Genomic DNA, 26,886 nt, shown 5'->3' on the forward strand with positions numbered 1-26,886 from the left:
CAAAGATTTGAATCTAATACTTGTAGTGGATTTTTCTAATAAGTTAATATTAAAGTCACCACAAATCATAATATATTTCTTAGATTCTGATAATTTTGATAGAACCTCCTCCAATACACTCTCAAATAACTCATATAATGCATCGGGGGGTCTGTATATGCTTACAATAATGGCACACTCAAGCTCTGCACAGGCTATTTCAATGGTACGTTCAACAGAGAGGCCCACAATATATTCACGGTCTTTGAATTTAAATGATTTACTTATAAGTATAAGAGAGCCGCCACGTGTTGCCTTTTCTCTGCTAAACACACTTGCCACCCGATGACCACTGGAGTTAAAAATGAGCTCATATTTTCTAAGCCAGTGTTCAGTAAGACATAAGATATCAATATTTTCATGGTTCATTAGTAACTCCAGTTCCAGTTCTTTACCTAACAATCCTTGCATATTTTGGTGCATCAGGTTTATAACTTTACAATTATTATGTTTACTTTTACTCGTACATTGCTAGAGAGATAGAACAACCACTTAGAACATGCGTGTGTTGCATTAATCTCCGGGAAGTTCATATGACGACTATTAATAAAACTACAATTTTCGGCTAGAATTTCTTGTTCATAGCAGACAGTTCCAACTATAGACTTAATAAAGAATATACTAGGTACCGTATAGACGATCTGACAACCCGATATTTCAAATAAAATTTTCAAATATTTGATTTAATGAGTGTTGTAATACCTAATTATCAACAGTTGCATACAAGACTCGTTTGGATGATGTGGTTATTAGGACATTAGATGTTTTATTGATGGCAATAAGCTAACTGTTTCAGAATCTATTAGAGGATTCATATTATGGGTGTAGATAAAATCACTTATTGAACGTCAAAAAACCCATTCAAAAAATACTGCCTCAGACCTGAGAATAACAGGCGCAAGAAACTCAGCGGGCTTTTTTTTATAAAAATATGGATTACAGTGTAATATCGTACAATAAACATTTATAATTAAAGAGCCTGAGGGTGCTCGTTTCATTCCCATTCTGTGGTATCATTAAGAAAATCGTTTATGTTATCATAACCTTTCCCACACAAACGGTTTATAACAATTCTTTTAAATTACGTAAAACATATTTTGTTTTGTACATTTTCTGGGATCAGATTGTAAAAGCATATAAATTGCCAATTAAAAGACTTACTAACCGAGTAGTAGGCATAACAAGTTTATGTTTGTTCCTAGTATTAACATTATGATTGTCACAGTTTCTATCAAATTACTCAATTTGCTTATGAACATGTCGAACATTGTCATGAATATATTGAGAAGCAACAGTGAAAATGTTTATTTCTTTAAATTTTTCTCTTAATGATTCTTTAGGATCTAGGTTATAAATCGCGCGAATAGCCCTCTTCTGCAGCACAAAGATGGTATTAACATCGGCCGCACTGTCCCATAACAATATGTGCGTAACCTAGTGCAAGTGGCTGAATGTTTACGACTTGCTAAAATCGGTTACAGTGACAATAAATTCGCTTTCCTTTTCCATCTTGCTGCATCTCAGTTACAGATGTCCTGTCTCGCAGATATTCTTTGTATATGCTAGTATATTGAAACTCTGGTTCCAACAATAAACATTTGAGTGAACATAGCTTTGATAAAAAAAACAACTGTATACATATTATGTACTTTATAAAATGTTCATACAAAATTATAAATATTATCATTTTTTATTAATACACTGGCAGTTCCCTTTCACACGTCACGGTCGAGTATCCGGTGAGTGTGGTAAGATTAAATCTTTTCAATTTTCTATTTTAAACATTTTTGCTTATGCTACACAGTCAATTTTATTCACCGTTCCTTAGACATACCACAAATACCGAAAATGTAGAATGGTAGGTAATTTATATGGGTTTATAGGGGATACGTTCCTAGGTGGCAAAATAAGGAACAAATATAAAAAAAAAAAACAATTAATTGCTAAGTGTTCAGCAGTTATAAAATAATATTTTCTTGCTAGGCAGTTTTTAAAGCTCGTTGAATTGGTTCTAATAGTTTATTTTACTTTTTTCGTCTTTTACTAAAATATTCTACTTCGATCATCCCGCAACAGACAGCATCAAAATTTTCGTCATTTCTGTACCTACGTTAATCTTTGACCGGCTTGGCGGCGATCGGCGTTGTCATGGCGACATATTTATTTTGTTAGATAAATAATGAAATCAAATAAAATGTTATAATTCATGATTTCTTAACTGTGGTATATAATTCTATATTTTTTTTTATTACTTTCGTAATTAGTGAATCTTCCCATAACACAAGACGGCATTTTAATGTTGTACCTATATCAAATTGTAAGCAATTCTGTCAACAACAAACGCGTGTGTACTGTTTTCGTATCGAGAGAGCGACTACGACCAAAGGAACCAATTGACTCCATTTAGGCGATTGATTTTCGGCGCGCTAGTGACATATCTACCTCTTTTAATACTATAATATCATTGTATGCACATATGTCTTATGCAAGTGTCAAAGTGCAATCAGATTCATTATTTTAGTGTTCATTGATAACGCCCTTCACTATTTAGGTACTGCTCTGGTGAGATAATCTAGTTAGAAAAAAATACAAAAAAACGTATAAGAAATTCCGTACTAACTTACGTTCGGAATTTTCGTCTGGAATCGAAAAGAATTGAATGTTATACGCGACGTAAAACATACAGAGATAAAAATACCGTGATATTCCAATTTAAATCGAGCGTAAAAATTTTCACCAAATGGAAGTACCTAATATAAACATGGTGTTCCGTTGAAAATTTTGTAATGCGTGCCTTCAAATTATGTATGAATTTACGAAACAAAAAATTTGAATATAAATGTGTGAAGCCGATCTTATTTACACTTTCTACAAAAAACATTTAAACACTTATCAGTAAATTAAAAGTATTAAATTTTTTTCTTAAAGTCTTAATGTGTATTTGTACGCTTTTCTTGGTGGCAGTGAACCTCTGACTCTCAACCTACGAAGGGCTTCTCTTAGATGTTTTGGTTGCAACGGTCCAGGCTCTCCAGATGCCTCTAATACTTCTAAAGCTAAACAAAAAACATAATATAAATATATAAACTGGATCAATATTATCACATTTTTAATTATGAAAAAATTATTAAATTCAAAAGAAATAGATTGGTGATTACAGACTTGATTTTTTTTATAGTTTTATCATGCAATCAGTCGAGAGACTATGAACATGATGTGCTCTGAGGTTATTGGGGATCAGAGTAATTTCCTCATTAGGTATTCCATATTTAATCATGGCTATCTAGTAAATGCCACCTTTCAGCCTGCGCATTGCCTCAGGAAGATCAGTTTATTTTTGTACTTAATTTTGGTGTTCCTTATTTTCTCTTTTACTGTGTTGATATTTAGGTTGCTAAGTATTTCAGAAATTCTAAGATTACAGACTAGATTAAAAATAAAAACGATAAATATTTTCAACAAACCTTCTTCAACAACTTCTCCGACAAACACCTTAGCAATACCAGACATTGCTATAACAACATTCTGGCCGACTGAACAACCTGTTATTGTTTGCATTAACCTCTTAACAGCTGCTTTTGGAAATGCTGCTCTTCTATACATTTCATATCTATTCAACTGTTCTTCTGTAAAGTTAGATACCAATACTCTGAAAATAATAAATTATTTTTTAAGTTTGTTTTTTGGTTTTGTCCTAGACGAAGCTATCCCGCTCAAAGTCACGCTTGGCGAGTGTAGGTACCTCCTGTTACATTTGGCTTGGCACTGACCTCAAAGTTATTACATACTTTTCAGTTTTTGACGTCGTTTTTTTATATTTTTTTACTATTTTGTGTCTATAATCAGTTAATCTTTTAGATTTTGTTGCGTTTTACAGTCATATATTAAATAGTTTTTTTTTAAGTAGCTATGGGTAGAGGTGGGCGTTATAACACACAACACATTATATATTACAATATATTTTTACAACAGTATAACACATTATAAAATTTGCCACTAGACTGTTTTAATATAATTATATAAATTATTTCCGTACTATTAAAATTCGTTGGAAGTTTAATTACAGCGCCATCTATGTACACGATCGGAAAGTGGTGCGTTTCTTTTATTAAAAATTTTGTAAATTTAATGTTATTTAACAGATGGCCCTTTTTCCAATTCGCTTTAGTAAGTGCTTAGTATTCAAAGTAATGTGAACACTTCGCATATCACAATAAAAGCAATTTTTACTTGCGACGAACAAATATAAAATTATAACACTGTTGTTTTAGATTGAAAAGTATTGTAAACACTCTTGCTATAAACATTAGAGCTATTTCGACTTGCGATGAGACGAAGATAAATAACATTTTGGTTAAAACAACACTGTCATTCCTAATATTTCCAACTAGCTGACCCGGCAAACGTTGTTTTGCCATATAAAGTATAATTCAAGCGATAGTTTTATAAGTAATAAAATATTGCCTATATTATAGCCTGTACATCATTTTGTTCTATTGTCAATAGTATTTGCAGCGCACGCAAAAATAGGTTTTCGATTTTACACCTTGTGTTACAAAATAGTAATTTTATTACGGATCCCTAATTTTGAAAAAAAAACATAGCCTATAGCCTTCCTCGATAAATGGACTACCCAACACTGAAAGAATCATTCAAATCGGACCAGTAGTACCAGAGATTAGCGCGTTCAAACAAACAAACAAACAGTGCAGCTTTATAATATTAGTATAGATGAGAATCATTATTTGCAATTTTTTAAATTGACAAACTGCTAGTTGTGCTTTGAAATTATTATTATCATTTTGAAGTAAAATGTTTTTAAAAACTATAGTATGAATAGCAAATTAAATGGATATGTGAAATATATAATACGCCTTGAGTTATTTTTTTTATGTAATGTAGGTATGTATAGACAAGACTGTGTTAGTGTAAAAATAAAAGTTTTGTGAATAGTGTAAATATACGTTTAGTTAATAGTTTCTTTAACTCATTAGTCGATAAGATTGTTTTGTGTAGGTACCTACACAGGTAAAAAAAAGCTTTCTAAAAAGCACAACAAAAAAATACCATCTACCTATCTAAAATTTATAACATCTAATATATATTATAACAGTTTACAACAACAGTTAGAAAAATATAACACAACAGTATGATTCATTGAAATATTATAACAGTTTAGGCCACCTCTAGCTATGGGTAGGCCTACGAAAGGTGCCGCGCGCATTATACAATATAGATCCCAAGAAACGCGAACGGATAAAGGAATCGACTCCGAAAAAATGCTGTTCGAAAATCTATTTTACGTTCGTGTGGGACGTTGAAATATCGTGAAGAACATTTGTTACCTATGAATTACAGGTAGCCTACTTATCGGGACACGGGTCAATAAAAATAATATTTTAATACAATACTAACGCAGAAGAAACAGATCGCAATATGAATGTTGTAATTTGAAAAGGCACAGCTAATGAACGCACCATACGCTTTGGTTTAATCGCTTACATAGAGATGACTTTGACTTAACCTTGAGCCGCTAAAGTAAACTAAGTCTGTGTACAAAAACAAAACAAAATTAATCCAAAAAAAAAACAATAAAAAGAACCTTTGGAATTTCTCGCCATATTAAAACATGAGGAATTAGCACCTTTTTTTTTATATTACAGTTAATATAAAAAAAAAGGTGCTAATTCCTAGTTGACGGAGCCAGTGCTCCGTCAACTGAATGTCGACGATTCGGCAAACGTCAAGGTGGAGAGATTTTTTATTTTAATTTAACCGATTGAAGTATATAAAGAGCTGGTTTAAAAGGAAATGATCGGTTGATATGCAACAAGAGTTAGTACGGTTAGTAATAAACACCCATAATATTAACTACCTTGTTAGTATCTAATCTAAGTTTAAGGGAGAAATGTGTGAAAAAACAAAACAAAATTAATCCAAACAAAGTTACATGAGAAACTTGTGCTGATTTGCAAAATCAATAACTAAGAAACTGGCAGGCAAATCACTCTGGATTTTTGCCTGAACACACATATGGCTATACTTAGCTTATTGTGTTTTGATGAAGCGGCTTAATTTTTATATGAATATAAATAGCGCGTGCTAATCTTTATATATATAATTTTTGTGTGCGTGTGTATGTCATTGAACTCCTCCTAGACGGCTGGACCGATTTTATTGAAACTTTCTGTGTGTCTTCAGGTGGATTCGAGAATGGTTTAGATTCACAATTGAACTACTTCCTGAACGGCTGGACCGATTTTGATGAGATCTTTGTGTGTTCCAGTGAATTTGAGATTGATGTGTGTCTTCGGGTGGATTCAAGAATGGTTTAGATTCCCAATTAAACTACCTCCTAAACGGCTGGACCGATTTTGATGACTTTTTGTTTGTTTCAGTGAATTTGAGTTTGGTTTAGATTCTCAATTACGTCCATATAATATAATTCTCCTGCTCATGTGTATGTTAGTGAACTCCTCCTAACGGCTGGACAGATTTTTCAAATTTAAGACGTGTGTACAGGACAACGTCTGTTGGGTCCTGGGTCCAGCCTATATATATAAAAATGAATTGCTGTTCGTTTGTCTCGCTAAAACTCGAGAACGGCTGGATCGATTTGGCTAATTTTGGTCTTGAATTATTTGTGGAAGTCCAGAGAAGGTTTAAAAGGTGAATAAATATGAAAATGTCCGGAATTAAAAAATAACTACAATTTTGTTTTTCCTTCGATGTGCCCATACATAATTTCTATGAGAGAATTTATTGACACACGGTTTGACAGTTCTGCTGTGAAACAATTTCATTACGACAGCAGGGTGCATATTTTAGGAAGTAATTCTTGATGTTATGATATAATATTGACAAATTCATATAAAAACATTATTTTATTTATTATATAGAGAACAACATCTGTCGGGTCAGCTAGTTTAGAATAATTTGTAAATCATGTTTGTTTTTAATTATAATAATTGAATCAAGTCAAATTCAAAATTCTGTATAAATAACCTAGACAATTTCGAAATCTTTCTATGAGTTCTACTACTTGAAACTATTTAACACAGAAATCAATTGGAGTCACCCGGTGGGAGCTCTGCTCAGCTTCGCTTGGGTCTATTAATAGCCGATTCGGGTCATTTACCAGAGCATTATAGGATTCACAATGTTGCCGGCGTCTTAGGAAGATGTTTGAACTATGCATGTCGTATCGTCTTTAAACCACCGCGCAAGGGAGCCCATTCCACGGTTAGGTTGTACATGGTTGAAAGTTATTAAATTCAGGGGACCGATTGGAGAAATGCCACCCAGCCCGTTCAACTTCTTGACACCCAGGGAAATCAGAGATTGTTGGTCAGTTTTGAAACAGAACTGTACTTCGGGCATAAAGCTCTGACACCACATAGTCATAGTCATCATGTGTGTTGTATACATAGCGACACAGATAGTTGATTTCACTGTCCTTTAAAGAAGAGTTAGAAGCAAAAACAATGCCCATAGTTCTGCTTTTTTGGCATATACACCAGGGTGTCATACCCGATGTGCAAATGCGGCAGGGATGTCTGGCTGATGATAACAAGAGCAGTTTTCGACAACGCTCATAATTTGCGTGATCCGGACTGGTAACCAGAAAGCTTCTTGCCGAATTTGACGACGTGCATATGTTTCGCATGGTTTGACTGTGATTTTGAACAAACGATACTACAGTGGTTGGTATGAAAATATACATGCATCACATCATCTACCACAAAGGAATGCATCCTATCCCAATATGCTTACTCATAGTGCCTTCAACTTCTGAGGACTACAGTCCTGACCTGGAAATAGGCCGGAATCTCAACAGGAAAAGAGACAGGGAACTGGTATCTCTGGCACCTGAGTAACTATCATAAGTTGCGAATTTCACCTGTGTATGCAAAGTGCAATCTCTGCATGGGCCTTATGAATTTGAGATTCTTCAATTCAAATTCAAATTCAAATATTTTTATTCAAAATAGGATTTATAATCACTTATTGAACGTCAAAATCTACCACCCATTCAAAAGAGACTGCCTTAGACCTGAGAAGAATGGGCGCAAGAAACTCAGCGGGCTTTTTTTTTTATATAAAATATGGGATCATATTGTAGAAGCATATACATCACCCAACAAAAGACTTACTAACTCGACCCAACCGAGTCGTAGGCATAACAAGTTTATGTTTGTTCCTCGTGTTAACATTATGAATGTAACAGTTTCTAGAAAATTCCTCAATGTGCTTATGAACATACAAAACATTATCAAAAATGTATTGAGAAGCAACAGTCAAAATGTTTATTTCTTTAAATTTTTCTCTTAATGATTCTTTAGGACCTAGGTTATAAATCGCGCGAAAAGGCCTCTTCTGCAGCACAAAGATAGTATTAATATCGGCCGCACTGCCCCCCATAACAATATACCATAGGACATAATACTATGAAAATAATTAAAGTATACTAATCACGCCGTATCTATGTCAGTTAACCGTCTGATTTTCTTAACCGCAATAATAATATCATTAACTCGACCTATGCACTGTTTGTGAAAAATTCATAGCAAAATTTGTCATTATTCATTGAAAGTTTATATATAAAATAACTATCTGTTCAATTCAAATATAGTATGTGTTGGTTAAATAATAAGAGATAACACTGACCTGCAGAGAACATAAAGGGCAAATCATGATGTATGAATATAGCATCAGCAATGGCAAGGAACTTAAATGTATTGCTATAAATATGCCTACATTTTACCTGGAGAGGCCTGTTCTGTGGTTTGTACAGTCAGAAAGTCAGATTATACAATCCAATATTACTGCTTGTTTCATAAAATTTCACCATGCCTGAATCAATAAGACCCTATTCAACCATTGGAGGTGGAAGATGTTACAGTATCCCCCCCATATCTAATAAATTCAAATTTCAAATGCAAATATTTTTATTCAAAATAGGATTTAAAATCACTTATTGAACATCAAAAACTACCACCCATTCAAAAGAGACTGCCTCAGACCTGAGAAGAATGGGCGCAAGAAACTCAGCGGGCTTTTTTTTTATATAAAATATGGATTACAATGTAATATTGTACAATAAACATTTATAATTAAAGAGGCTGAGGGTGTTGGCTTTATTCCCAATCCGTGGTGTCATTAAGAAAATTGTTTATGCTATAATAACTTTTCCCATACAAATGTTTTTTAACTATTCTTTTAAATTTCGTAACACATTTGTTTTGTACATTTTCTATAAAATTTTCTTTTTCTATAATAAATATGAGGATCTCAAGGACAAGTTAGTCAACATGTTATTCATGTAAAACCACAAAGAAATAGAAGACTGTAAGCCTTCCCAGTTTCTGTGGTATTTGAGAAACCACACTGTGAAAGATACCAAACTAATTTTTGACAAATACTTTTCACTAGTATTGCTCATGCCCATCTCTGGCTGTTTTTTGTTAATATCCATCCAGTAAGCCAATAGCCAATTTTACCCTAGTATATTATAAAAAATAACTTACTGCATCTTCTCCCTTTCTTCCTCTTCTAGTTCTTTTTTGCTTTTCTTCTCCCTCTCTCTTTCACTCATAATTTCTTCAGCTGTTTGATAATCGGGTGTGTATTCATTTTGTGTGTTTGAATCAACAACACTCTCATTGTCTGTTATCATACAATTATTAGCTTGTGGTTCTAGAATATTTTCAATTTGACTTTCATTTTCTGTGGTAGAGTCAAATGTGTAATTCATATAGTCATTATCATTACAGAATGCACTTGACTGTAATGTTAGATCCGCAGAGTCTGTATATACAGGACCTAGTTCTATATCTTTTTGATTTTTGAATATATCAGCTGAATATGTTGCAGTTGGTTCATTGTTAACATTTTGATTCTCACCGTAGTTTGTTAAAGTTGTATCTAAAATTAAATTAATACTTTTTATTATTTTATCTATACCCATGCTTTAAATCCTCTATTAAAGATTCTGAAACAGTTAGCTTATTGCCAACATTAAAACACCGAATGTTCTAATAACCATTACATCACCCAAAAGAGTGTTGTAATGTTGTACTGAATTTCATAACAACACTCCTGTTTTTTTTTTATCCCTTCATGCGCAAAGAGTTTCAACATACGGCCACATTCTTATTGCTCGATGCGTGGTATCTGTATGAATTTCAAAATAGGAAAATTTTCGTTTATGCTCGCTCCACACTCCCAGAATGTCGCGTGCCGTAAAAAAAGTAGGTTATTCGAATCCCCGCCATTTTTCTGCGATATTTATATTGTTTTGTATACAAAAAATGAGTGATTCATTTTAAACGCTGCAAAAGAACATTATATTCAAGTGAATTTTAATTATTGTACTATAGAAAATGTAAATTACTACTAAAATAAATAATTGTTTCATTAATACTTATTTTATTTGTATATAAGTAACGAATGATATTAGGTTACTACTAGGACTGGTGTTTTAATGTTAGCAGTAAGCTAACTGTTCCAGAATCTTTTAGAGGATTCATATTCTGGGTGTAGATAAAGTCTTGTATGCAAGTGTTGATAATTAGGTATTAAAACGCTCATGTGATACTATTATCACACTCGGCTTCGTCTCGTGAGATAAATCAACATTCGTGTTTTAATACCCCTTATAACACAACAGTTGCATAAATAACTAATATTGAGTCTATAGATAATTATACAAGTCATTTAAGACAGATGTTTACTCACATTCTGGTTCATCTTTTAATAGTTTTTCCTCTATCTCTAAGGATATGTCTTGGGAGTCATCTTCATTTGAATCACTATGATCTAAGTCTCGAGACAGCTCCTCATCTATGTAAGAAAAATTAGATATTTAATAATCTACCTGAACTATTGACTAAACAAAATATGCAGATGAATAACATTATCTTATAATAAAATCTATTACCTCTCAACCTATCCAAATCGGTTAAACCATCGCTGCTTGGTATATCAGCCATTTATTATGATAAATATCAATATTTAAATATAAAATCAAAAAGAGTGGTGATTTCGACGGTCAATATTTGTTGACAATAATTAAAATTTCAATATCGTATATCTAGTGGAAACTGGAATTTGTTGAATGTGGACTTGTATCAGTATTCCCTAAATATTAGATAATAATCTAATACTCTTTTGAAGTTTGATGTGTATATATGGATAATGAATTTGACCAAAAGCAAAACAATATACAAATAATATTCTCAATTAACAGTTCTCACTTCTCAGCTCGTAGCAAAGAGATTTTTTTTTTGGTTCTGTTCGTCCATCTGGACAGGCAAAGGGGTCAAAAGCCCATACAGCCAAGCCTTCATTTTTATTTTTCTATTCTTCACGTTACACTGCTTCTTCAAAGTCAAGCTAAGTATTTATATAATCTTCACCTTCAAACATAAATAGTACAATTTCCCATAAAAGTAGTATTTCGTGTTCTTCATGTTTCATTTTCTTCATATACATAAAGGTTCGCATAAAAGGCCGCAGCCAAGTCTTTTATTGATAATATTCTTGTTCCAATTAAGACCAAGCTTAGCCCCTTATTTTTAATAATAAACTTTTATGATATAATACTAAAATATAAATCTCATATACGTTATAAGAAATATATTATACATGAATTATACGTAATAATGATGAATATTAGTTGAATATATTTATAAGATAATATGAAACTAATTTAAGGTATAACTACAAATATAATATTTACATTTGTTCATTAAAATTTACATTAAAGTTAAAGTCCAATAATAATTTATGGACGAATATGTTTTAAGTCTGTGTAAGGGATTGTGTCAAAAGCCAAGACGTATTTTCAAATTTCGCCTACCGTTGAAACTATAAATTTGTAAAGCGGCATGGATGTCAAAGTCAAGATGTCAAAAGACAGTCAAAGAAAATGTGATCAAGAGTTTGGATGGATAAATTACAGAATTGACAAGTTGGAGAATCTAAAACACCGATCCTAAATAAATGAGCACCACTACGAGAATGTCCCAGACGTAACCGACAAATTGTGGTGTAAAATTTTCTGTGTAAGTATTTTTTCTTTTTAACAAACCAGGGAGGAGAGATTTCGTTTTTAATGTCGGCTAACCATTTGCCCTTTGTTTGAACAACTTGTTGCCAATAATTCTGAAAGTCTTGCAAGAATGTACCTTTAAAATGAGACAGTGCATCTGTGTGTGGTATGGGAATGTTCAAAGCAGTTTGTATCTGATTACTATTCACAATAGATTTAGCAAGATAATCAGCTTGTTCATTTCCTTCCACGCCTATGTGTGAAGGAGTCCAGAATAAAACAATATCTTTTGTTAGGGATAAGCATTGATATTTGTCTCTAATATTGTAAATGATGAAATTAGTTGTAACATTACATTTAGGATATTGTAAAGCTTTTAAAACACTCATGCTATCCGTTATAACAGTCCAATTATTATATGACTGTTCTCCAATATATTCTAGAGCAGCATATATGGCAGCACATTCTACTGTGTATATACTAGCCAAGGTATTTAACCTATGACCAAACCCACTCCGCAGTTGTATGTCATAAACTGCCATAGAGACAGCAGTATTACTTTTAGATCCATCAGTATAAAGTTGGTTATAATTTTGCCACTCTGACAGCATACTATATACATCTTCCTTATATTTTAATTATTCATTAATAATTATTTTAATAGGTGTATATTTTGAATTATAAGAATTTAAATAACATGGCCAAAGAATACTAGAAAATAGATTATGATCGCAAGAAAAATGTAACAAATCAGAGATGCCTTCTACTTGATAGTAGGAATTATTGTCAGTTTGGTTAATATAGTCCTGTATCTTTAATAGGAGTAGATGATTATTAATAGAAGTTAATTTGAGAAAGAATTTTGTTTGTAGATATTTGAATCTAAGAGCTAGTGGGGGAATATTACATTCTACTTGTAATGATATAATAGGAGTAGACCTAAAAGCGCCTGTTATGATCCTTAAGCATTTATTTTGTATTTTTTCTAATTTATTCACTAATGTAATTACTCCGCCATAACAAAAGAAGGCATACTCAAAATGGCTACGGACTAATGACTTATATAGTGTTAGCAAGATGCGTGGCTCTGCACCCCAATATGTACCAGCTAATGATTTCAGAATGTTGCAAGCCTTTAATGCTCGATTTTCTAATATTTCAACATATTTGTGCCATCTAAAATTACTTAAAAACGTTACTCCTAAAAACTTTATTGAATTATCTATTGAAATTTCCTGAGTACCATAATATATTTTTGCATCTCTTATTCTTATAGAATGCTTTGAAAATATTACTACTTTGCTTTTGTCAATACTGACTGTGATACGCCTCTATATGAATATCGAGGACCTATTAATTAGTTATTGACTCTAACATAAAGTTTACGACCATGCAAGAAATTGAATATCCAACAAACTATTTTTTCAGGGACATTTAAGGATAGAAGAATGGATGATGATTGTTCTAAATCAACATTATTAAATGCTCCTACAACATCCAAAAAAACACCAGCCAATATCTTATTGTCAATCTGGGCACTATGGATGTCAAGACATAAATGCCGTATACTCTCACAAGCTGAACGACCACATCGAAATCCAAATTGATTATTAGGTAAGAGGTTGTTACTTTCAATATAAAATATTAATCTCTGTTTTATTAATTGTTCAAAAATTTTACCAACACACGAGCTTAGTGTGATAGGACGATATGAATCAGCTGAACTAGAATCTTTCCCATGCTTTAAAATTGGAATTAGACAGTCTGTTTTCCATTCTTCTGGAATAATGGAGTTCTTCCATAGGAGATTTAATATTTTTAGAAACTTATTTAAGTTAGAAATGGTTTAGGAGTTAAACATTTTATAGGAGAGCCAATCCAAACCGCATGCAGAGTCCTTTCTTGATAATAGACCAGCTTTTAATTCTTCAATAGTAAAAGGGGCAATCATAAAAGAGTTGGTGCTATTTAAAGGATGATTATTGTGAATAATTGTCAAATTTGGTACTGTATCTGGAGTATATTTGTGTAAAAAGTTGGATATCCAATTATTGCTAGTGAAACAATTATTATTAGAATATAAGTTCTTAAATTTCCAAATTTTTGTCCAAATCTGTTTCATAAAAATCTAGCCTATTTATGGTGGAGCAAAAATCTGTCCAGGATTTACGACGTTCAAGTCTTAATATACATTTTTTCTTTGCTTGAGCTTGCTTAAAATGAATGTAGTTTTGGATATTGCAATTTGATTTGAATAACAGATAAGCCTGTTTGCAATCTTCTACCACTTTAGTACATTGCCCATTCCACCAGGGAAGTTGTCACTTTCTTTTAGGTAGATTAGTAATATTGTTACAGTGGTAGTTGGTTTTAGGTACTGAATTTTCTACCGCTCTAAGAATTATGGAACAGAAGTTATTGTAAGACTTCTGTAGATTACAATTATTTATATCAAATTGTTTTAACAAGTCATTTACTAAGTTCTCCTATTGGTCCCAATTTACTATTTTCAGATTACTGTGTGGAGGAATGTTGGATGGAATTGAAGAAGATTCAGTTTCCGACACTACCATGGAAAATTTTGTGATTGTGGGCAAGTGATAGCTGCCCAAAGAGTCCTGATGAACTTGCCATTCACAGCACAGGAATAATGAAGATGATACTATTGTTAGATCTAGTCCATTAGGTCTCCAAGAATTAGTACCCACTGTAGTTGGTTGCTCATTATTTAAGAGCATTAAGTCATTATCGTCCATTACATCCATGATGTCTCTACCTCTAGAATTGGTTCTATTACAACCCCAAATGGTATGGTGAGCATTAAAATCACCAGCAATTATTAGTGGTTTTGGAATACTATGCAACAGTCTATTAAATTTAGATTTGTCAAAGTTAGATACACTGTTGCCAGGACTATAAAAGCTAACAATTGAGATGTCTTTTTGTTTGTATTTAATTTTGATTGTTACATTTTGCAAGGAGTTATCAGAAAATGTTTCTAACTTTTGAAAATAAATGCCATTTCTAACAAAAATTGCTACACCATTGTGATCATTACCACAATCATTTCTTAGTATTGTATAACCTCTGATAAAAAACTGTATATTTGACTTAAGCCAAGTTTCTGATATAAGTGCTATGTGTATGTCCTGCTCATAAAGTAGGTTTTGAAGCTCAAGTCTGTTACTCAACAAACTTTGAGCATTCCACTGTACTATGTTAAGTTGATGACAGTTGAATGTGACGTTTTATTTTTAATTTGTATGGTATCTTTAACAGCTGAACTAATTGCGTGTGAGCTAATGCTTTGATTCTGTGTTTTATTTAGTGTAATAACTTTAATTATTGATTCTGTGATTAGGTTCATTGCTGCTGGATTGGATAAAATTAAATTAATGATGTCTTGTGTGTTCTCTGTCTTATTGAGTGATGGAAAGTTTGTTGGATGTTTAAATAAATCTGATAATGGTGTTTTACTTTTATTTTTACTATCCAATATCTTTTTTTGTTTTATTGACCTTATACTGCAAGATGGTTACCTTTACAGTGCACACATACTGCTTTGTCAATAGGTATAGTACATTCTTTATATGAAAGATTTTCAGTGCAGATTGAGCAACGCTGAGCATTCTTACAGAATTTAGCCAAGTGGTCAAACCTAAGGCATCGGAAACACTGCTTAATTGGCGGCACACAAGGTCGCACTGGTAGACGCCACATCTTTAAGTGAACGTAATCTGGGAGTGAAGTAGATGACGCAAAAGTAATAATGACTGCCTGTGTAGGTTGTAATATAAAACCACTATCGGATTTGTTTTTTTTTCATTATACGCCGAACAGAAATATTTTTTTTTGTACTTGACAAAGATTTGAAATTTTTTTTGTTGGACTTATCAATGGGTACGGAAGAAATCACTCCAGACAATTCAGTGGCACCAGCGGGGATGGACGCCTTAATATTTTGTTGCCTTAAAAATGTCGTGTTGTCTAGGAATGTATTAGCCAAATTGGGTCGTTCAAACACTACTCCTATCTTATATTTGTTGAGTTTCTTATGATATTTAATGTCTTTAATGAAGCGTGATAAGTAGCTACTAAGAGTAAGCATGTCACGACTACCAAGTGGCTGTTCAGTTACACTCTCTATGAAGACTATAAATTCATGACCGGCACCTGCGTCTTCCGGATATCGGCGACAATAGTCGGCCACACTATATGGCAAATAAAAGTACTCGTGGTCTTCCAAAACTGTACGCGAATCTGAGTATTCGCTACTTTCAGAGGTGGAATCTGAAATAGACTCACCTTTATCTCGTTCCGGCTTGGTTTTTTTCCGCCTTTTCGACATCTCTTAGCACAAACCTAAATCACTAAATATATAGACTTTTACTTATACTAAACAAATTAAATGATAAACATATACAAATACTTATATATTTTTCAAAAATATGAGGATTATATACAATACAATAGAAATATTTAATTTTATAGTTAAAAAGACCGCCCTAAGCAATCAAGAGTTCCCGCGCTTTTCACTACCAAAGAGTTTTTTTTTCTTCTGTTCGTCCATCTGGACAGGCAAAGAGGCTACCAAAGAGTATAATATATAGGGAATAGTCACTACGTTTTAGCTGACAGCTGTGGACAAAGAGGATTTAAGCACTACGTTGAGCTGTAGAAATTGGAATGCACCACAGAGTAGCTATGTTTATACGAATGCACTACATAGTCGGAAATGTAATTCGAGATCAAAAAATATAAACAATGGTGCAACACCATCTAAAAATAACAACCTTTCCCATTGTGCGTGTTAAAATATAGCAAAATATCATTTTAAATTATGAATGTATGAATAAATAAATTAAAATACATATTGCACGACATTTTCTCTTTGTAATATCGCATAAAATCGATCGCATCCAAAGATTAAAATGTAAATTAATTGTGCAAACTTTGCTTTGAGACTGGCAATATGATAGAAGCTCTAAACATTTGGCTCGTCTATACAAGAAAAACGTTAATAATGTTAAAAAAAAATCTTGGCCGCAGTGACCGGTATAACGTTTTTGTATGTATGTTGGCTACTGTTGCACTCTAAGTTTTTTGATATGGGTGATTAAAATATTAATAATTATTTAAGATTGTTCAAGCTATAAGCTCCGATCCTGGTCTGCCTTTGCTTTGAGACTGGCAATATGATAGAAGCTCTAAACATTTGGCTCGTCTACACAAGAAAAACGTTAATAATGTTACAAAAAATCTTGGCCGCAGTGACCGGTATAACTTTTTTGTATGTATGTTGGCTACTGTTGCACTCTAAGTTTTTTGATATGGGTGATTAAAATATTAATAATTATTTAAGATTGTTCAAGCTATAAGCTCCGATCCTGGTCTGCCTGATTTTTCAATGCACATGATGAGAATCTTCCTAAAACATACAAATTTTAAATATGCTAAATTAGTTTAAAAGATCGTCAAGATATAATATTATGGAGAAAGTGATACTTCATAACCATAAAGCAATATCGTAGATGAAAAAAGGCAAAAAAGTGGAGATTGAACATTTTGTTTTTATACATTATGGATATTTTATAAGTACAGTTAATAATAGTAAATGTGCTTTGATACTCAATTTAAAACTCCTAAACAAGCCTTCTTAGAGGGCTTCACCACAGGCTATTAGCTCCAACCAGAAAAGGAAGGTGTCTTATAATATCTCATATAAGCAGCGATTTTGTAGATGGAGCATTATTAATGTTCGAATCAGAAAAAAAAATACTGAAAACTCACTATTAAAAGTGGTTAAAGGCATACTGCAAAAGCTTAAAACCAATTCGGTATTAGTGTTAATGTCTCTTACCACCCCCGAAGGATAGCATCAAGCCCCACAACTGCCCGACAGAAAGCGCAAAATATTGAATGACTCATATCCAAAAATATAACTTATGAAGAAAATATGATAAAAGCTCAGTTAGAAATCGTAAAATGAGAAAAATCAAATTATCAAACTTTTGCTGTGGACAAGTTGACTGTGGAAAAAACAATTTATAATAAGAGTTACCAATTCCGATTCTGCATCATTAAGTTCTTAAGACCCCGAATCAGCGAGCGAATATTAATATGGAAATTGTTATTAAATTATTTATTTTACGTTTAGTAAACATTACAAAATAAAGACATTTGTAAATAATTTATTTTATATATTTAAGTTATATGTATTATGAATCAAAAGTTTATAATTATTAAACTACCTAGAAAAATGTTGATAGTCTCTGAATTGTCATATTGATAGTGACATTCCTTTTTGTTTACATTTTTGATCTCAAAGTACCTACATTTGCGACTATATGTAGTATACGTATGTGGACTGTCTGATTGTGCACAACGAACGAAGTGTACAGTGCGTTCACAGTTATTTTACCTCTAGCCGTTAGGTTAGCTAACCTAAGCGTTATATTGCCATATTTATCTTCTATGACTCCCTCAAACGACAAGCATAATTTTACGGTATTGATGATTTTTTTTTCTTACAATATAATGATTTTAACGTAAAGTTTGTAATAAGATCTTTTGTTATCGAGGCGGTTGAACGCATTTAAATTTATATTTGGAGTTATTATTATTATTAATTTTTGTTATGTAAAGGTTAATTTTCAATAATAATTACATCAGTGTAATATATTTATTATTATAGTCTATTTTTCCTAACTTCGTACACATGAACGACTGAACTTAATGGTTTTTATGCAGTGAATGAATAGTATCGGGTAGAAGAGTAGAAATAATACGACAAGTTATTTTAATAGTTTTATTATTCGGATTCCGGTGATAAAAAATATACCTATCTTATAATATTATTTATACCGGAAATTAATATAATAAGATCATTATATTAATTTCCGTTCGCTTTGTTATTTAATGTAAGACTATACCTTTATATATCTTTAAGAATATGCCTATCTAATAATATTATTTTAAAATAAAAAACAATTAAGTGATCGGAAGATTTCCGTCAGGAGCGAAGTTCGTTATTCCAATTTAATAAACTGTTCTATAACAATTTAATAAATGATAATAATAATAAATTAAATAAATAATAAATTCGTTTATTTCAAAGATTACATATACATTTTTTAGTGGTTGAGACTTCCCAGTAAGTTGTCCTCCTTAGCAGATACATTTTATTTAGTAAACAATATAGAAATAAACAGAAATAATTAAAAACCAAATTTTACAATTTACAATTAATTGTGTGTGTGTGTGTGTGTGTGTGTGTGTGTGTGTGTGTGTGTGTGTGTGTGTGTGTGTGTGTGTGTGTGTGTGTGTGAGTGAGTGAGTGAGTGAGTGTGTGGATGAATGATGGTTTGAATTGGACCTTTGATTGGGTCCATCTATTCAATGCGTGTGTTTATCATGTCAGTCTGATCAGAAGATTTACCACTTCATCATAAGCAAGACAAGTTAGCCAATTATTTAAAGCTTTTCTGCATAGATGTAATGTCATAGGATATATATTTAGGACACGATTTATTTTACTATATAAGAACACTGATAGACAGCTAAACTGTCGTTCAGCAAAAGTAGTGCGAACAGTAATGGTATCTGCTACTTTATCATTTCTTCTACTGATCAATTTGGCGTGATCTAGCGGAAGTGACCTGTAGACGGCTGAAATGATGTTAAGAACATAAAGTTTCCTAATTGTCAAAAGATTACAAGTCAAATAGAGTGAATCAGTTGGAAATCTTAAAGGTTTGAAGTACATGACCTTGAGAAGTGATCTTTGAGTTCTTTCCAATTCTAAAAGGCTTATCTTAGTTGCACCGCCCCATACCGGGATGCAGTAGGTGATCAATGATTGATCCAAAGCGATGTATATTTTATTAAGGACTGTGCTATTCATAACGTGCCGCAGAGTTTTAAAAATCCACATAAGTTTTCTCACCCTGGTTATGACCAGTTCGATTTGGGCTTGCCAACTTAACCTTTGGTCAATCAGGATGCCGAGATATTTGGTACATTAACCTTTCCTATGGAGGGACAATTACAATTCAAATCGTGTGGGTTGGAGCTTCAATGGATTCTGATATAGAAGCCTTGAACAGGCTGGTATCTGTCATGTGGAGAGAAACATATATAGTTCGTTTTTGATATATTGAGTGACAATAGATTTTGCCAATTCGAGACTCTTTTAAAGCCCATCTCAGCCTTCCTCTGTACGGCTTCCCACTTCTCACACGATAAAAATTACAGTATGAAAATAACTCAAAAATACGTGTAAGCTTATTGTTATTAAGTATTTAACTAGTACCAAAGAATTATCAATCCATTTATGAGTTGCTACTTTGTATATTTAAAAAGCACGTTTAGTGTATTAATTGTAAGCTGTCATTTGTTATTGTATTAGTTAGTTTATAGTTAGTTATATATTAGTTAGTTATAAAAATAAAACATACAAAAAACATCACAAGATAGTTACTGTACTCGCAAGAAAAACAACAAGCAGTCTAACATATATGGTGAGAGAAAATCAAAGTTGACGCGACAGAAATTATGTACTGATAGCGGTAACTCTAGGACATCAAGTTTCCACTAAAATTGGGAAAAATACTAAAGATGGGTAACCCTAATTTACATACCCGTCATGGCGGCAACTCGTTGACGAACATTTCCAAATGGAATTAAAGGAGCATTATTTTCTTTTTCTCTTTCACAAAAATCACGCACCGATAGTATAATATTTCTTCCGCTACTTTGAATTCTTTTCTGCATGCTAACAGATGAAATATCACAAATATGAAAGAAAAACGCTAGAAACTTCACAGAACGACTCGACAGGAACAACAACATAAAGAAAACATATAATGATTCTGTCAGAGTTAAAATAACTGTGAACGGTCTGTATTCTCTTTGGTGCACAAGTTACAATTGACAATCGACAACTGACTGCCTACTTTTGACATATCGGAGTTTTGACTTTCGATTGTCTCATTTTATGTATTTATGATGATATGATCCCTCTTGTTATCGATCTTCATCGTATTCATTTAATCTAGAAATCTTCTTGTTATTGCAGCTTTATAGTGTGCTCTAGGTGCGGACGAGGTGTTCCATCATGAGTGCATTACTAAAAGCAGCTTGGTCTCGCAGCCCAGCCTCATTGGTTTGTAGATTATAATTTAGAAATATTGCGCTTTATTTTTATTTGTTATGTAATCCAAAAATACAAAATTTCAATTACTTTTTACTTAAGTCCTTAGCTTCTGGGTTTGATGTTTTGCGACAGTGTGAATTGGTATGCTAATTCTATACTATTAAATTAGGTATGAGTTCATGGGCTCGGCGATGAAAAGTTAGTTATAAATTCTGATTATTGATGATAACTTAAATGAATTCTAAAGTAGAAAGTATAATGTATTGTATCTTTGTAGGCAACTCATGTTTACCGCAATCTCCACTTATCTGTTGGAGGTGCAACACCACTGAAAGACCCATCCACAAACTCAAATGTAACAGGTGCATATACAGTAATTGACCACCAACATGACGCCCTGGTCATTGGTGCCGGTGGCGCTGGACTACGAGCAGCCTTTGGCTTGGTTCAGGAGGGATTTAAAACAGCTGTTGTTACCAAACTGTTCCCGACAAGATCACACACAGTGGCAGCTCAAGGAGGCATCAATGCTGCATTAGGTATGATGAATAAAATTAGTTAAAACTTTTTGAAAGCTATGCTTACTATCCTATCCTTCATCATATCCTTTTACTTTTGATTAATGTTGATTACTTTTTATAGCTTCAATGAGTCATTCCCTAATTTTAGTATATAATAGTTATAATTCAAGTTACAATTATACATGTCTTAATCCGTTAAAAAGTATTATATTTAAATGGATTTTATATGTATGAGTAATTTCATTGCTTGAAATTTTTATTACATAATTTAAATACTAAAACTTTAACTATTGTCATATATTTATATTGTTTAAATTAGGTTGTAAAAGTAAAATATATGTTGCCCTTGAGAGAACTTGTTATTAGTATTCTTACACTCTACTACTAGGTATACAGATTGTCCCAAAGTTATGGGACATGAAGGGAAAGTAGCTTAAATATCGAAGATAGGCTATTTCACTGAAAGAAGACTTTGTTATTTTTAAAAGTGAGTAATTCTGCATTCAAAGATTTTCTAAAAATTACTTGCTTCGTCTGGGAATCGAACCGACTTAAATGTAAAAAAAAAACACTTTCTTATAAAATACTATGTTACTTAAGAAGAGTTATCAGTTTTTGGCCATTCTAAAGGCAAGTAATTTTTAGAAAATCTTTGAATGCAGAAGTACTAACTTTTTAAAATAATATAAAGTCTTCTTTCAGTAAAATAGCCTATCTTCGATATTTAAGGTACTTTCCCTTCCCCATGTCCCATAACTTTGGGACACCCTGTATAAGTATAATACAAATTTGTTGAAAAACAATAATAGTGTAGGCACCATATTTTTAAATGCCAGAACTTAAAACTTTTGTTATGTTTTTGATACATTTAGATAACTTAGTTCAATATATAGTGTATCTACTGTGCACACTATAGGTGTGCTTCTGTCACCCACACACAGTGTCTTAGTCTGTGATGTTTTTATAATTTCAATTTTTTTTTGTTTTAAGGTAACATGGAAGATGATAGTTGGCTCTGGCATATGTATGACACAGTAAAAGGATCAGATTGGCTTGGAGATCAGGTATAATTTTCATCCAATTAATTTTGATAACTATTGCATTTTTCGCAGGTAGTAATTCCATTTCTATCCTTTCCTAAATTCCATTGATAATCTTACCCTTTCCTTTCCTTCTCCTTTAAGGTCAAATAAGGTTAAATTAAATACAACACAGGTGTTGTAGCAGCAGCAGTTGAGCAGGCTCAACTCTGACAAGCACTAAAGGTATAATGTATTTATCCTTCTAAATGCAATTCTATTAATTATTAATTAAAAATATTCTATTGATTTTGCTTTCTATTAATATTAAACAAGTTTTATGAATATCATACAACATTATGACGACCCAGCCGAATGGTTAGTGACCCTGACTACTAAGCTAAAGGTCCGGGGTAGGTGCAATCATTTATATGATCAATATAGATGTTTGTTTCCGAGTCATGGATGTTTATATATATTTATGTATGTTTAAGTATGTATATTGTATTAAATATATCGTTGTCTTGTACCCATAGTACAGGCTGTGCCTAGTTTGGGGCAATATAATTTGTGTAGAATTGTGTCAATATTATTATTATTATTAGTTTTATTATTATAATATACTGTACTGTTTATTTGTTTTATATGTATTAAAATACACATAAGCATTGTTTATAAGCATATATACATAAAAAAAATCAAATGTGAAAATTTAAAACAAAATGATTTGATAATAGGACGCCATCCACTACATGACCAGGGAAGCACCACATGCTGTTATTGAGCTAGACAACTATGGTATGCCATTCTCTAGAACTCCAGAGGGAAAAATTTATCAGCGTGCTTTTGGAGGCCAATCTCTGAAATTCGGAAAAGGTGGACAAGCTCATAGATGCTGTGCAGTTGCTGACAGGTAATTCAAAATAATAGGATAAAGAGATTTTTGTCGTCGGATCTTGGCGGTTTTGGTGGAATGGGATGAACTGTAAACAGAGGTGGACAAAAATGTATGAACTACAATTTTTTTTTTATTTATTTATTTTATACACAAAAACAAAGTATTTTACAATTTACTTAAATTTAAGTACAAATATAAGCCCATTCGGATTTTACCGTGTACTACACTCGTCGCATGTTATAAATAACTAAGAGAAAACTAAGAATATACTATATGACATAATATCAGTACTTCAAACTAATTACAATATGACTTTAAAGCATTTATTACAATTAATAACATTAAACACTTATTCTAATTTTTACAAATTATTTAATTAAACTCTGAAATGAGCTTGTTTGTGTGGTGTTTCCAAGATATTTTGGTATTGCTTATTAATTACCTTAAAGAAAAGACTGTTCACCTACCTACAAAAAACCATATTCACTTGATGTGGTGATCACTACCACCCACACTCTCCTGCAACAGCAGAGGAATCATATGAGTGTTGCTAGCCTTTTATGTATTTAATTCTACCCAAGGCTTAAATTTTATTATGAAATGAGAAACATGCTGAGTTGGGTCCATTTTGGTAATCTCCGTGTCCTTTATTAGTTTTATTTTAAGTTATTTGTATTTTTATGAGTATATTTTAAAATAAACATTTTTTCATTTCAAATTTAATTATATGGTATAATTTAAAAATTAGCCCATACTGTTATTCTCTTCACCTATACTTATTCGCTACGCTGTTTCCTTTCCTATTGTGGCCTTTGGTCTTAGTTTTCAATTCTCGTTTTATGAAATGAAACAAAATGAAAATGAATTTATTTCGGAAGAAAAGCTGACACATTCACACAAAAAAGTTAATGAGAACAAAATATATGCTTAATCTAATACTTAACTTACTTAATACAAAAGAAACAAAAGCAAAACTTGATGTGGCAGTGGTCTTCCAAAACTGGAGTCCACTCAGTTATAGTTGTGTCCATACACTATGAGCACAACACTGATTTTCAGTGACCCCATTGTTTTAGCTATATAAATTAATTTAATTGTTTACAGAACTGGCCACTCATTGCTTCATACTTTGTATGGACAATCACTACGATACGACTGTGAATATTTCATAGAATACTTCGCTCTGGATCTTCTGATGGAAGATGGAGTGTGTAAGGGATGCATTGCGTTAAACCTTGAGGATGGCACACTTCACAGGTAATTCATTTGTTGATTTTGGGGACAGAGAAGAAGCAAAAAGGAATTTCAAATACTTTTATAAATTTATTGTTCAATTTGAATGGTTCCTTGTAGATCCACATAAAAATTTAGACATGTTATGGAACATATCTTAATTTTTGTGTGTATGAATGGTGTGGATGATGTCATCTTCATAATAATAATTACTTAGTACGGGAAGGTTAGAGATTCACATGGCAAATGTGAATCTCTATCCTAATAACACCAGAAGGGTCTTCATCATTGAACAGTCAAGAAGGGATGAAAAACCTCTTCTAAAACCAGCCTGTTCAATGGTATTTCTCTGTGCTTTCTCTTATTTTCTTCTCTATAATTGAGGAAAATAGTTTATATAGTGAAGGTAGTAAGCTTATCGGTCTGTGATTGCTTATGTCCTTACTATTGCAGAATATAATATAGAACATAGAAGAGCTGAGAACATACTTTATAATGATCATTAGGTGGTGGGTACAAAATTTAGTAGTATAAGTAACATATTGAACAACATTATTTCACTGTAACCAGATAAACATTAATTTCATTGACGACCTGTATAGCCGAGTGGTTAGCGATCCTACCTACTAAACTAGAGGTCCCGGGTTCGAATCCCGGTAGGTGCAAGCATTTATATGATGAATATGGATGTTTGTTTCCGAGTCATGGATGTTTAAATGTATTTATGTATGTTTATATGAATTTATGTATGTTTAAGTAAGTATATTGTATTAAATATATCTTGTAACCCATAACACAGGCTATATATGCTTAACTTGGGGCAAGATAATTTGTGTAAAAAGTGTGTCAATATTATTCTAATTATTATTGTAGGTTGAGGTAGATTGAGAAATATTGTCATTTCAATTTCGTTTTACTTGCAAAACATGTGACTTTTTAATCCATTCTTAAAATAAAGTCATTAGTATTATATAATCAGTACTATTTATATCAAGGTTTCAAGCAAAGAACACGATCCTAGCGACTGGAGGCACGGGTCGCTCATACTTCAGCTGCACATCGGCTCACACTTGCACAGGAGATGGCACGGCCATGGCGGCGCGCGCAGGTCTACAGAACGAAGATATGGAGTTCGTGCAATTCCACCCCACTGGTAGTTACCACATCTTTAATATGCAAACGTCATGGTAACCAACTGAATTAAATATGTTACACAGAATTCTCAAAAGCGGGCAACATTTGTTCATTGATCTGGTGTTGAATGAAGCAAGTTGATTGATAGGATCTTCTTCTACGACCTATTCATTCAATAATTATGGAGAATAGAAGGGTCGGTGGCTCAAGACATATTTAATCCTCGCCCGCCACATATATCACTTTTTAGATTTAAAATTAGTCCATTGCTTATCGGCAAAAGCCTATCGTATCTAACCAATATTTTATATTATTGCCTAGAAATTTAATAGAATTAGACTACAAAAGTTGCTTTCCATCTGTTTCAGTAAACCTACAAAATAACTGCACAACTACTGCCGTCTTTTCTATAAAATGTCATAATAATTTTGCAGTAAACATGCAGTTGCAGTGCTTTTTTATTAGAGGAATACTCAACTATTGATTTACAGCAGTGTTCCTGCAAAATAACTGCAACTGGTGTGCTTAGTAGAATACAGATATTATGTTAAATTGGATTATTTGACAGGATTTCTTTTTAGTACAATAAAACTGGAAATTCTAATGTGTTTACCATACCACTGACACAATAAAGTGGCTCGCAGTGTCCTTTCGTCGGCTTGAAATGCTGCGTTTATTATATATAATACTGCCTGATCCGACAGACGTTGTTCTGTAAATAATAAAAAAATACTGTTTTATAGGAATTTGCCAATAATATTTCAAAACATCAAGAATTATTTCGTAAAAAATGCTCCCTGTTGTTATAATGAAATTGTTTCACAGTGCAACTGTCA

At 32.4% G+C, this 26,886-nt stretch overlaps 3 protein-coding genes and 1 long non-coding RNA gene across 12 annotated transcripts in view; 2 read left to right on the forward strand and 2 right to left on the reverse strand.

Annotated features, from left to right (window-relative positions):
- The window catches only part of LOC126977458 (protein smoothened), a 599,797-nt gene that overhangs the window by 19,167 nt on the left and 553,744 nt on the right, over window positions 1-26,886 (reverse strand). The window lies entirely within an intron of this gene.
- On the reverse strand, window positions 1,675-11,392 carry LOC126977516 (transcription initiation factor TFIID subunit 11). The gene is made up of 5 exons (XM_050826366.1): window positions 10,979-11,392; window positions 10,777-10,881; window positions 9,567-9,963; window positions 3,504-3,688; window positions 1,675-3,095 (listed from the first exon to the last, which is right to left on the reverse strand). Exons 1-5 carry the CDS (start codon window positions 11,028-11,030, stop codon window positions 2,962-2,964), a joined length of 873 nt encoding a protein of 290 aa, XP_050682323.1. The 5' UTR covers window positions 11,031-11,392; the 3' UTR covers window positions 1,675-2,961.
- Window positions 11,961-15,567, forward strand: LOC126977553 (uncharacterized). Its single transcript, XR_007732230.1, has 3 exons — window positions 11,961-12,277; window positions 13,520-13,705; window positions 14,605-15,567. It is a non-coding gene; the product is annotated as an uncharacterized LOC126977553 (long non-coding RNA).
- The window catches only part of LOC126977467 (succinate dehydrogenase [ubiquinone] flavoprotein subunit, mitochondrial), a 43,597-nt gene continuing 37,779 nt past the window's right edge, over window positions 21,069-26,886 (forward strand). For 2 of the 9 annotated variants that reach the window (XM_050826287.1, XM_050826288.1), the window contains exons 1-6: window positions 21,075-21,254; window positions 21,523-21,784; window positions 22,757-22,830; window positions 23,523-23,698; window positions 24,788-24,940; window positions 25,912-26,069. In XM_050826287.1, the coding sequence (XP_050682244.1) occupies window positions 21,207-21,254; window positions 21,523-21,784; window positions 22,757-22,830; window positions 23,523-23,698; window positions 24,788-24,940; window positions 25,912-26,069 (871 nt within the window). In that variant the 5' untranslated portion in view covers window positions 21,075-21,206. Of the gene's footprint in view, window positions 21,255-21,522; window positions 21,785-22,756; window positions 22,831-23,522; window positions 23,699-24,787; window positions 24,941-25,911; window positions 26,070-26,886 lie in introns of all 9 variants that reach the window. The other 7 variants (XM_050826290.1, XM_050826286.1, XM_050826285.1 and 4 more) reach the window with 7 other exon arrangements.

This window comes from Leptidea sinapis, chromosome 45, assembly GCF_905404315.1.
Source record: "Leptidea sinapis chromosome 45, ilLepSina1.1, whole genome shotgun sequence".
NCBI lineage: Eukaryota > Metazoa > Arthropoda > Insecta > Lepidoptera > Pieridae > Leptidea > Leptidea sinapis.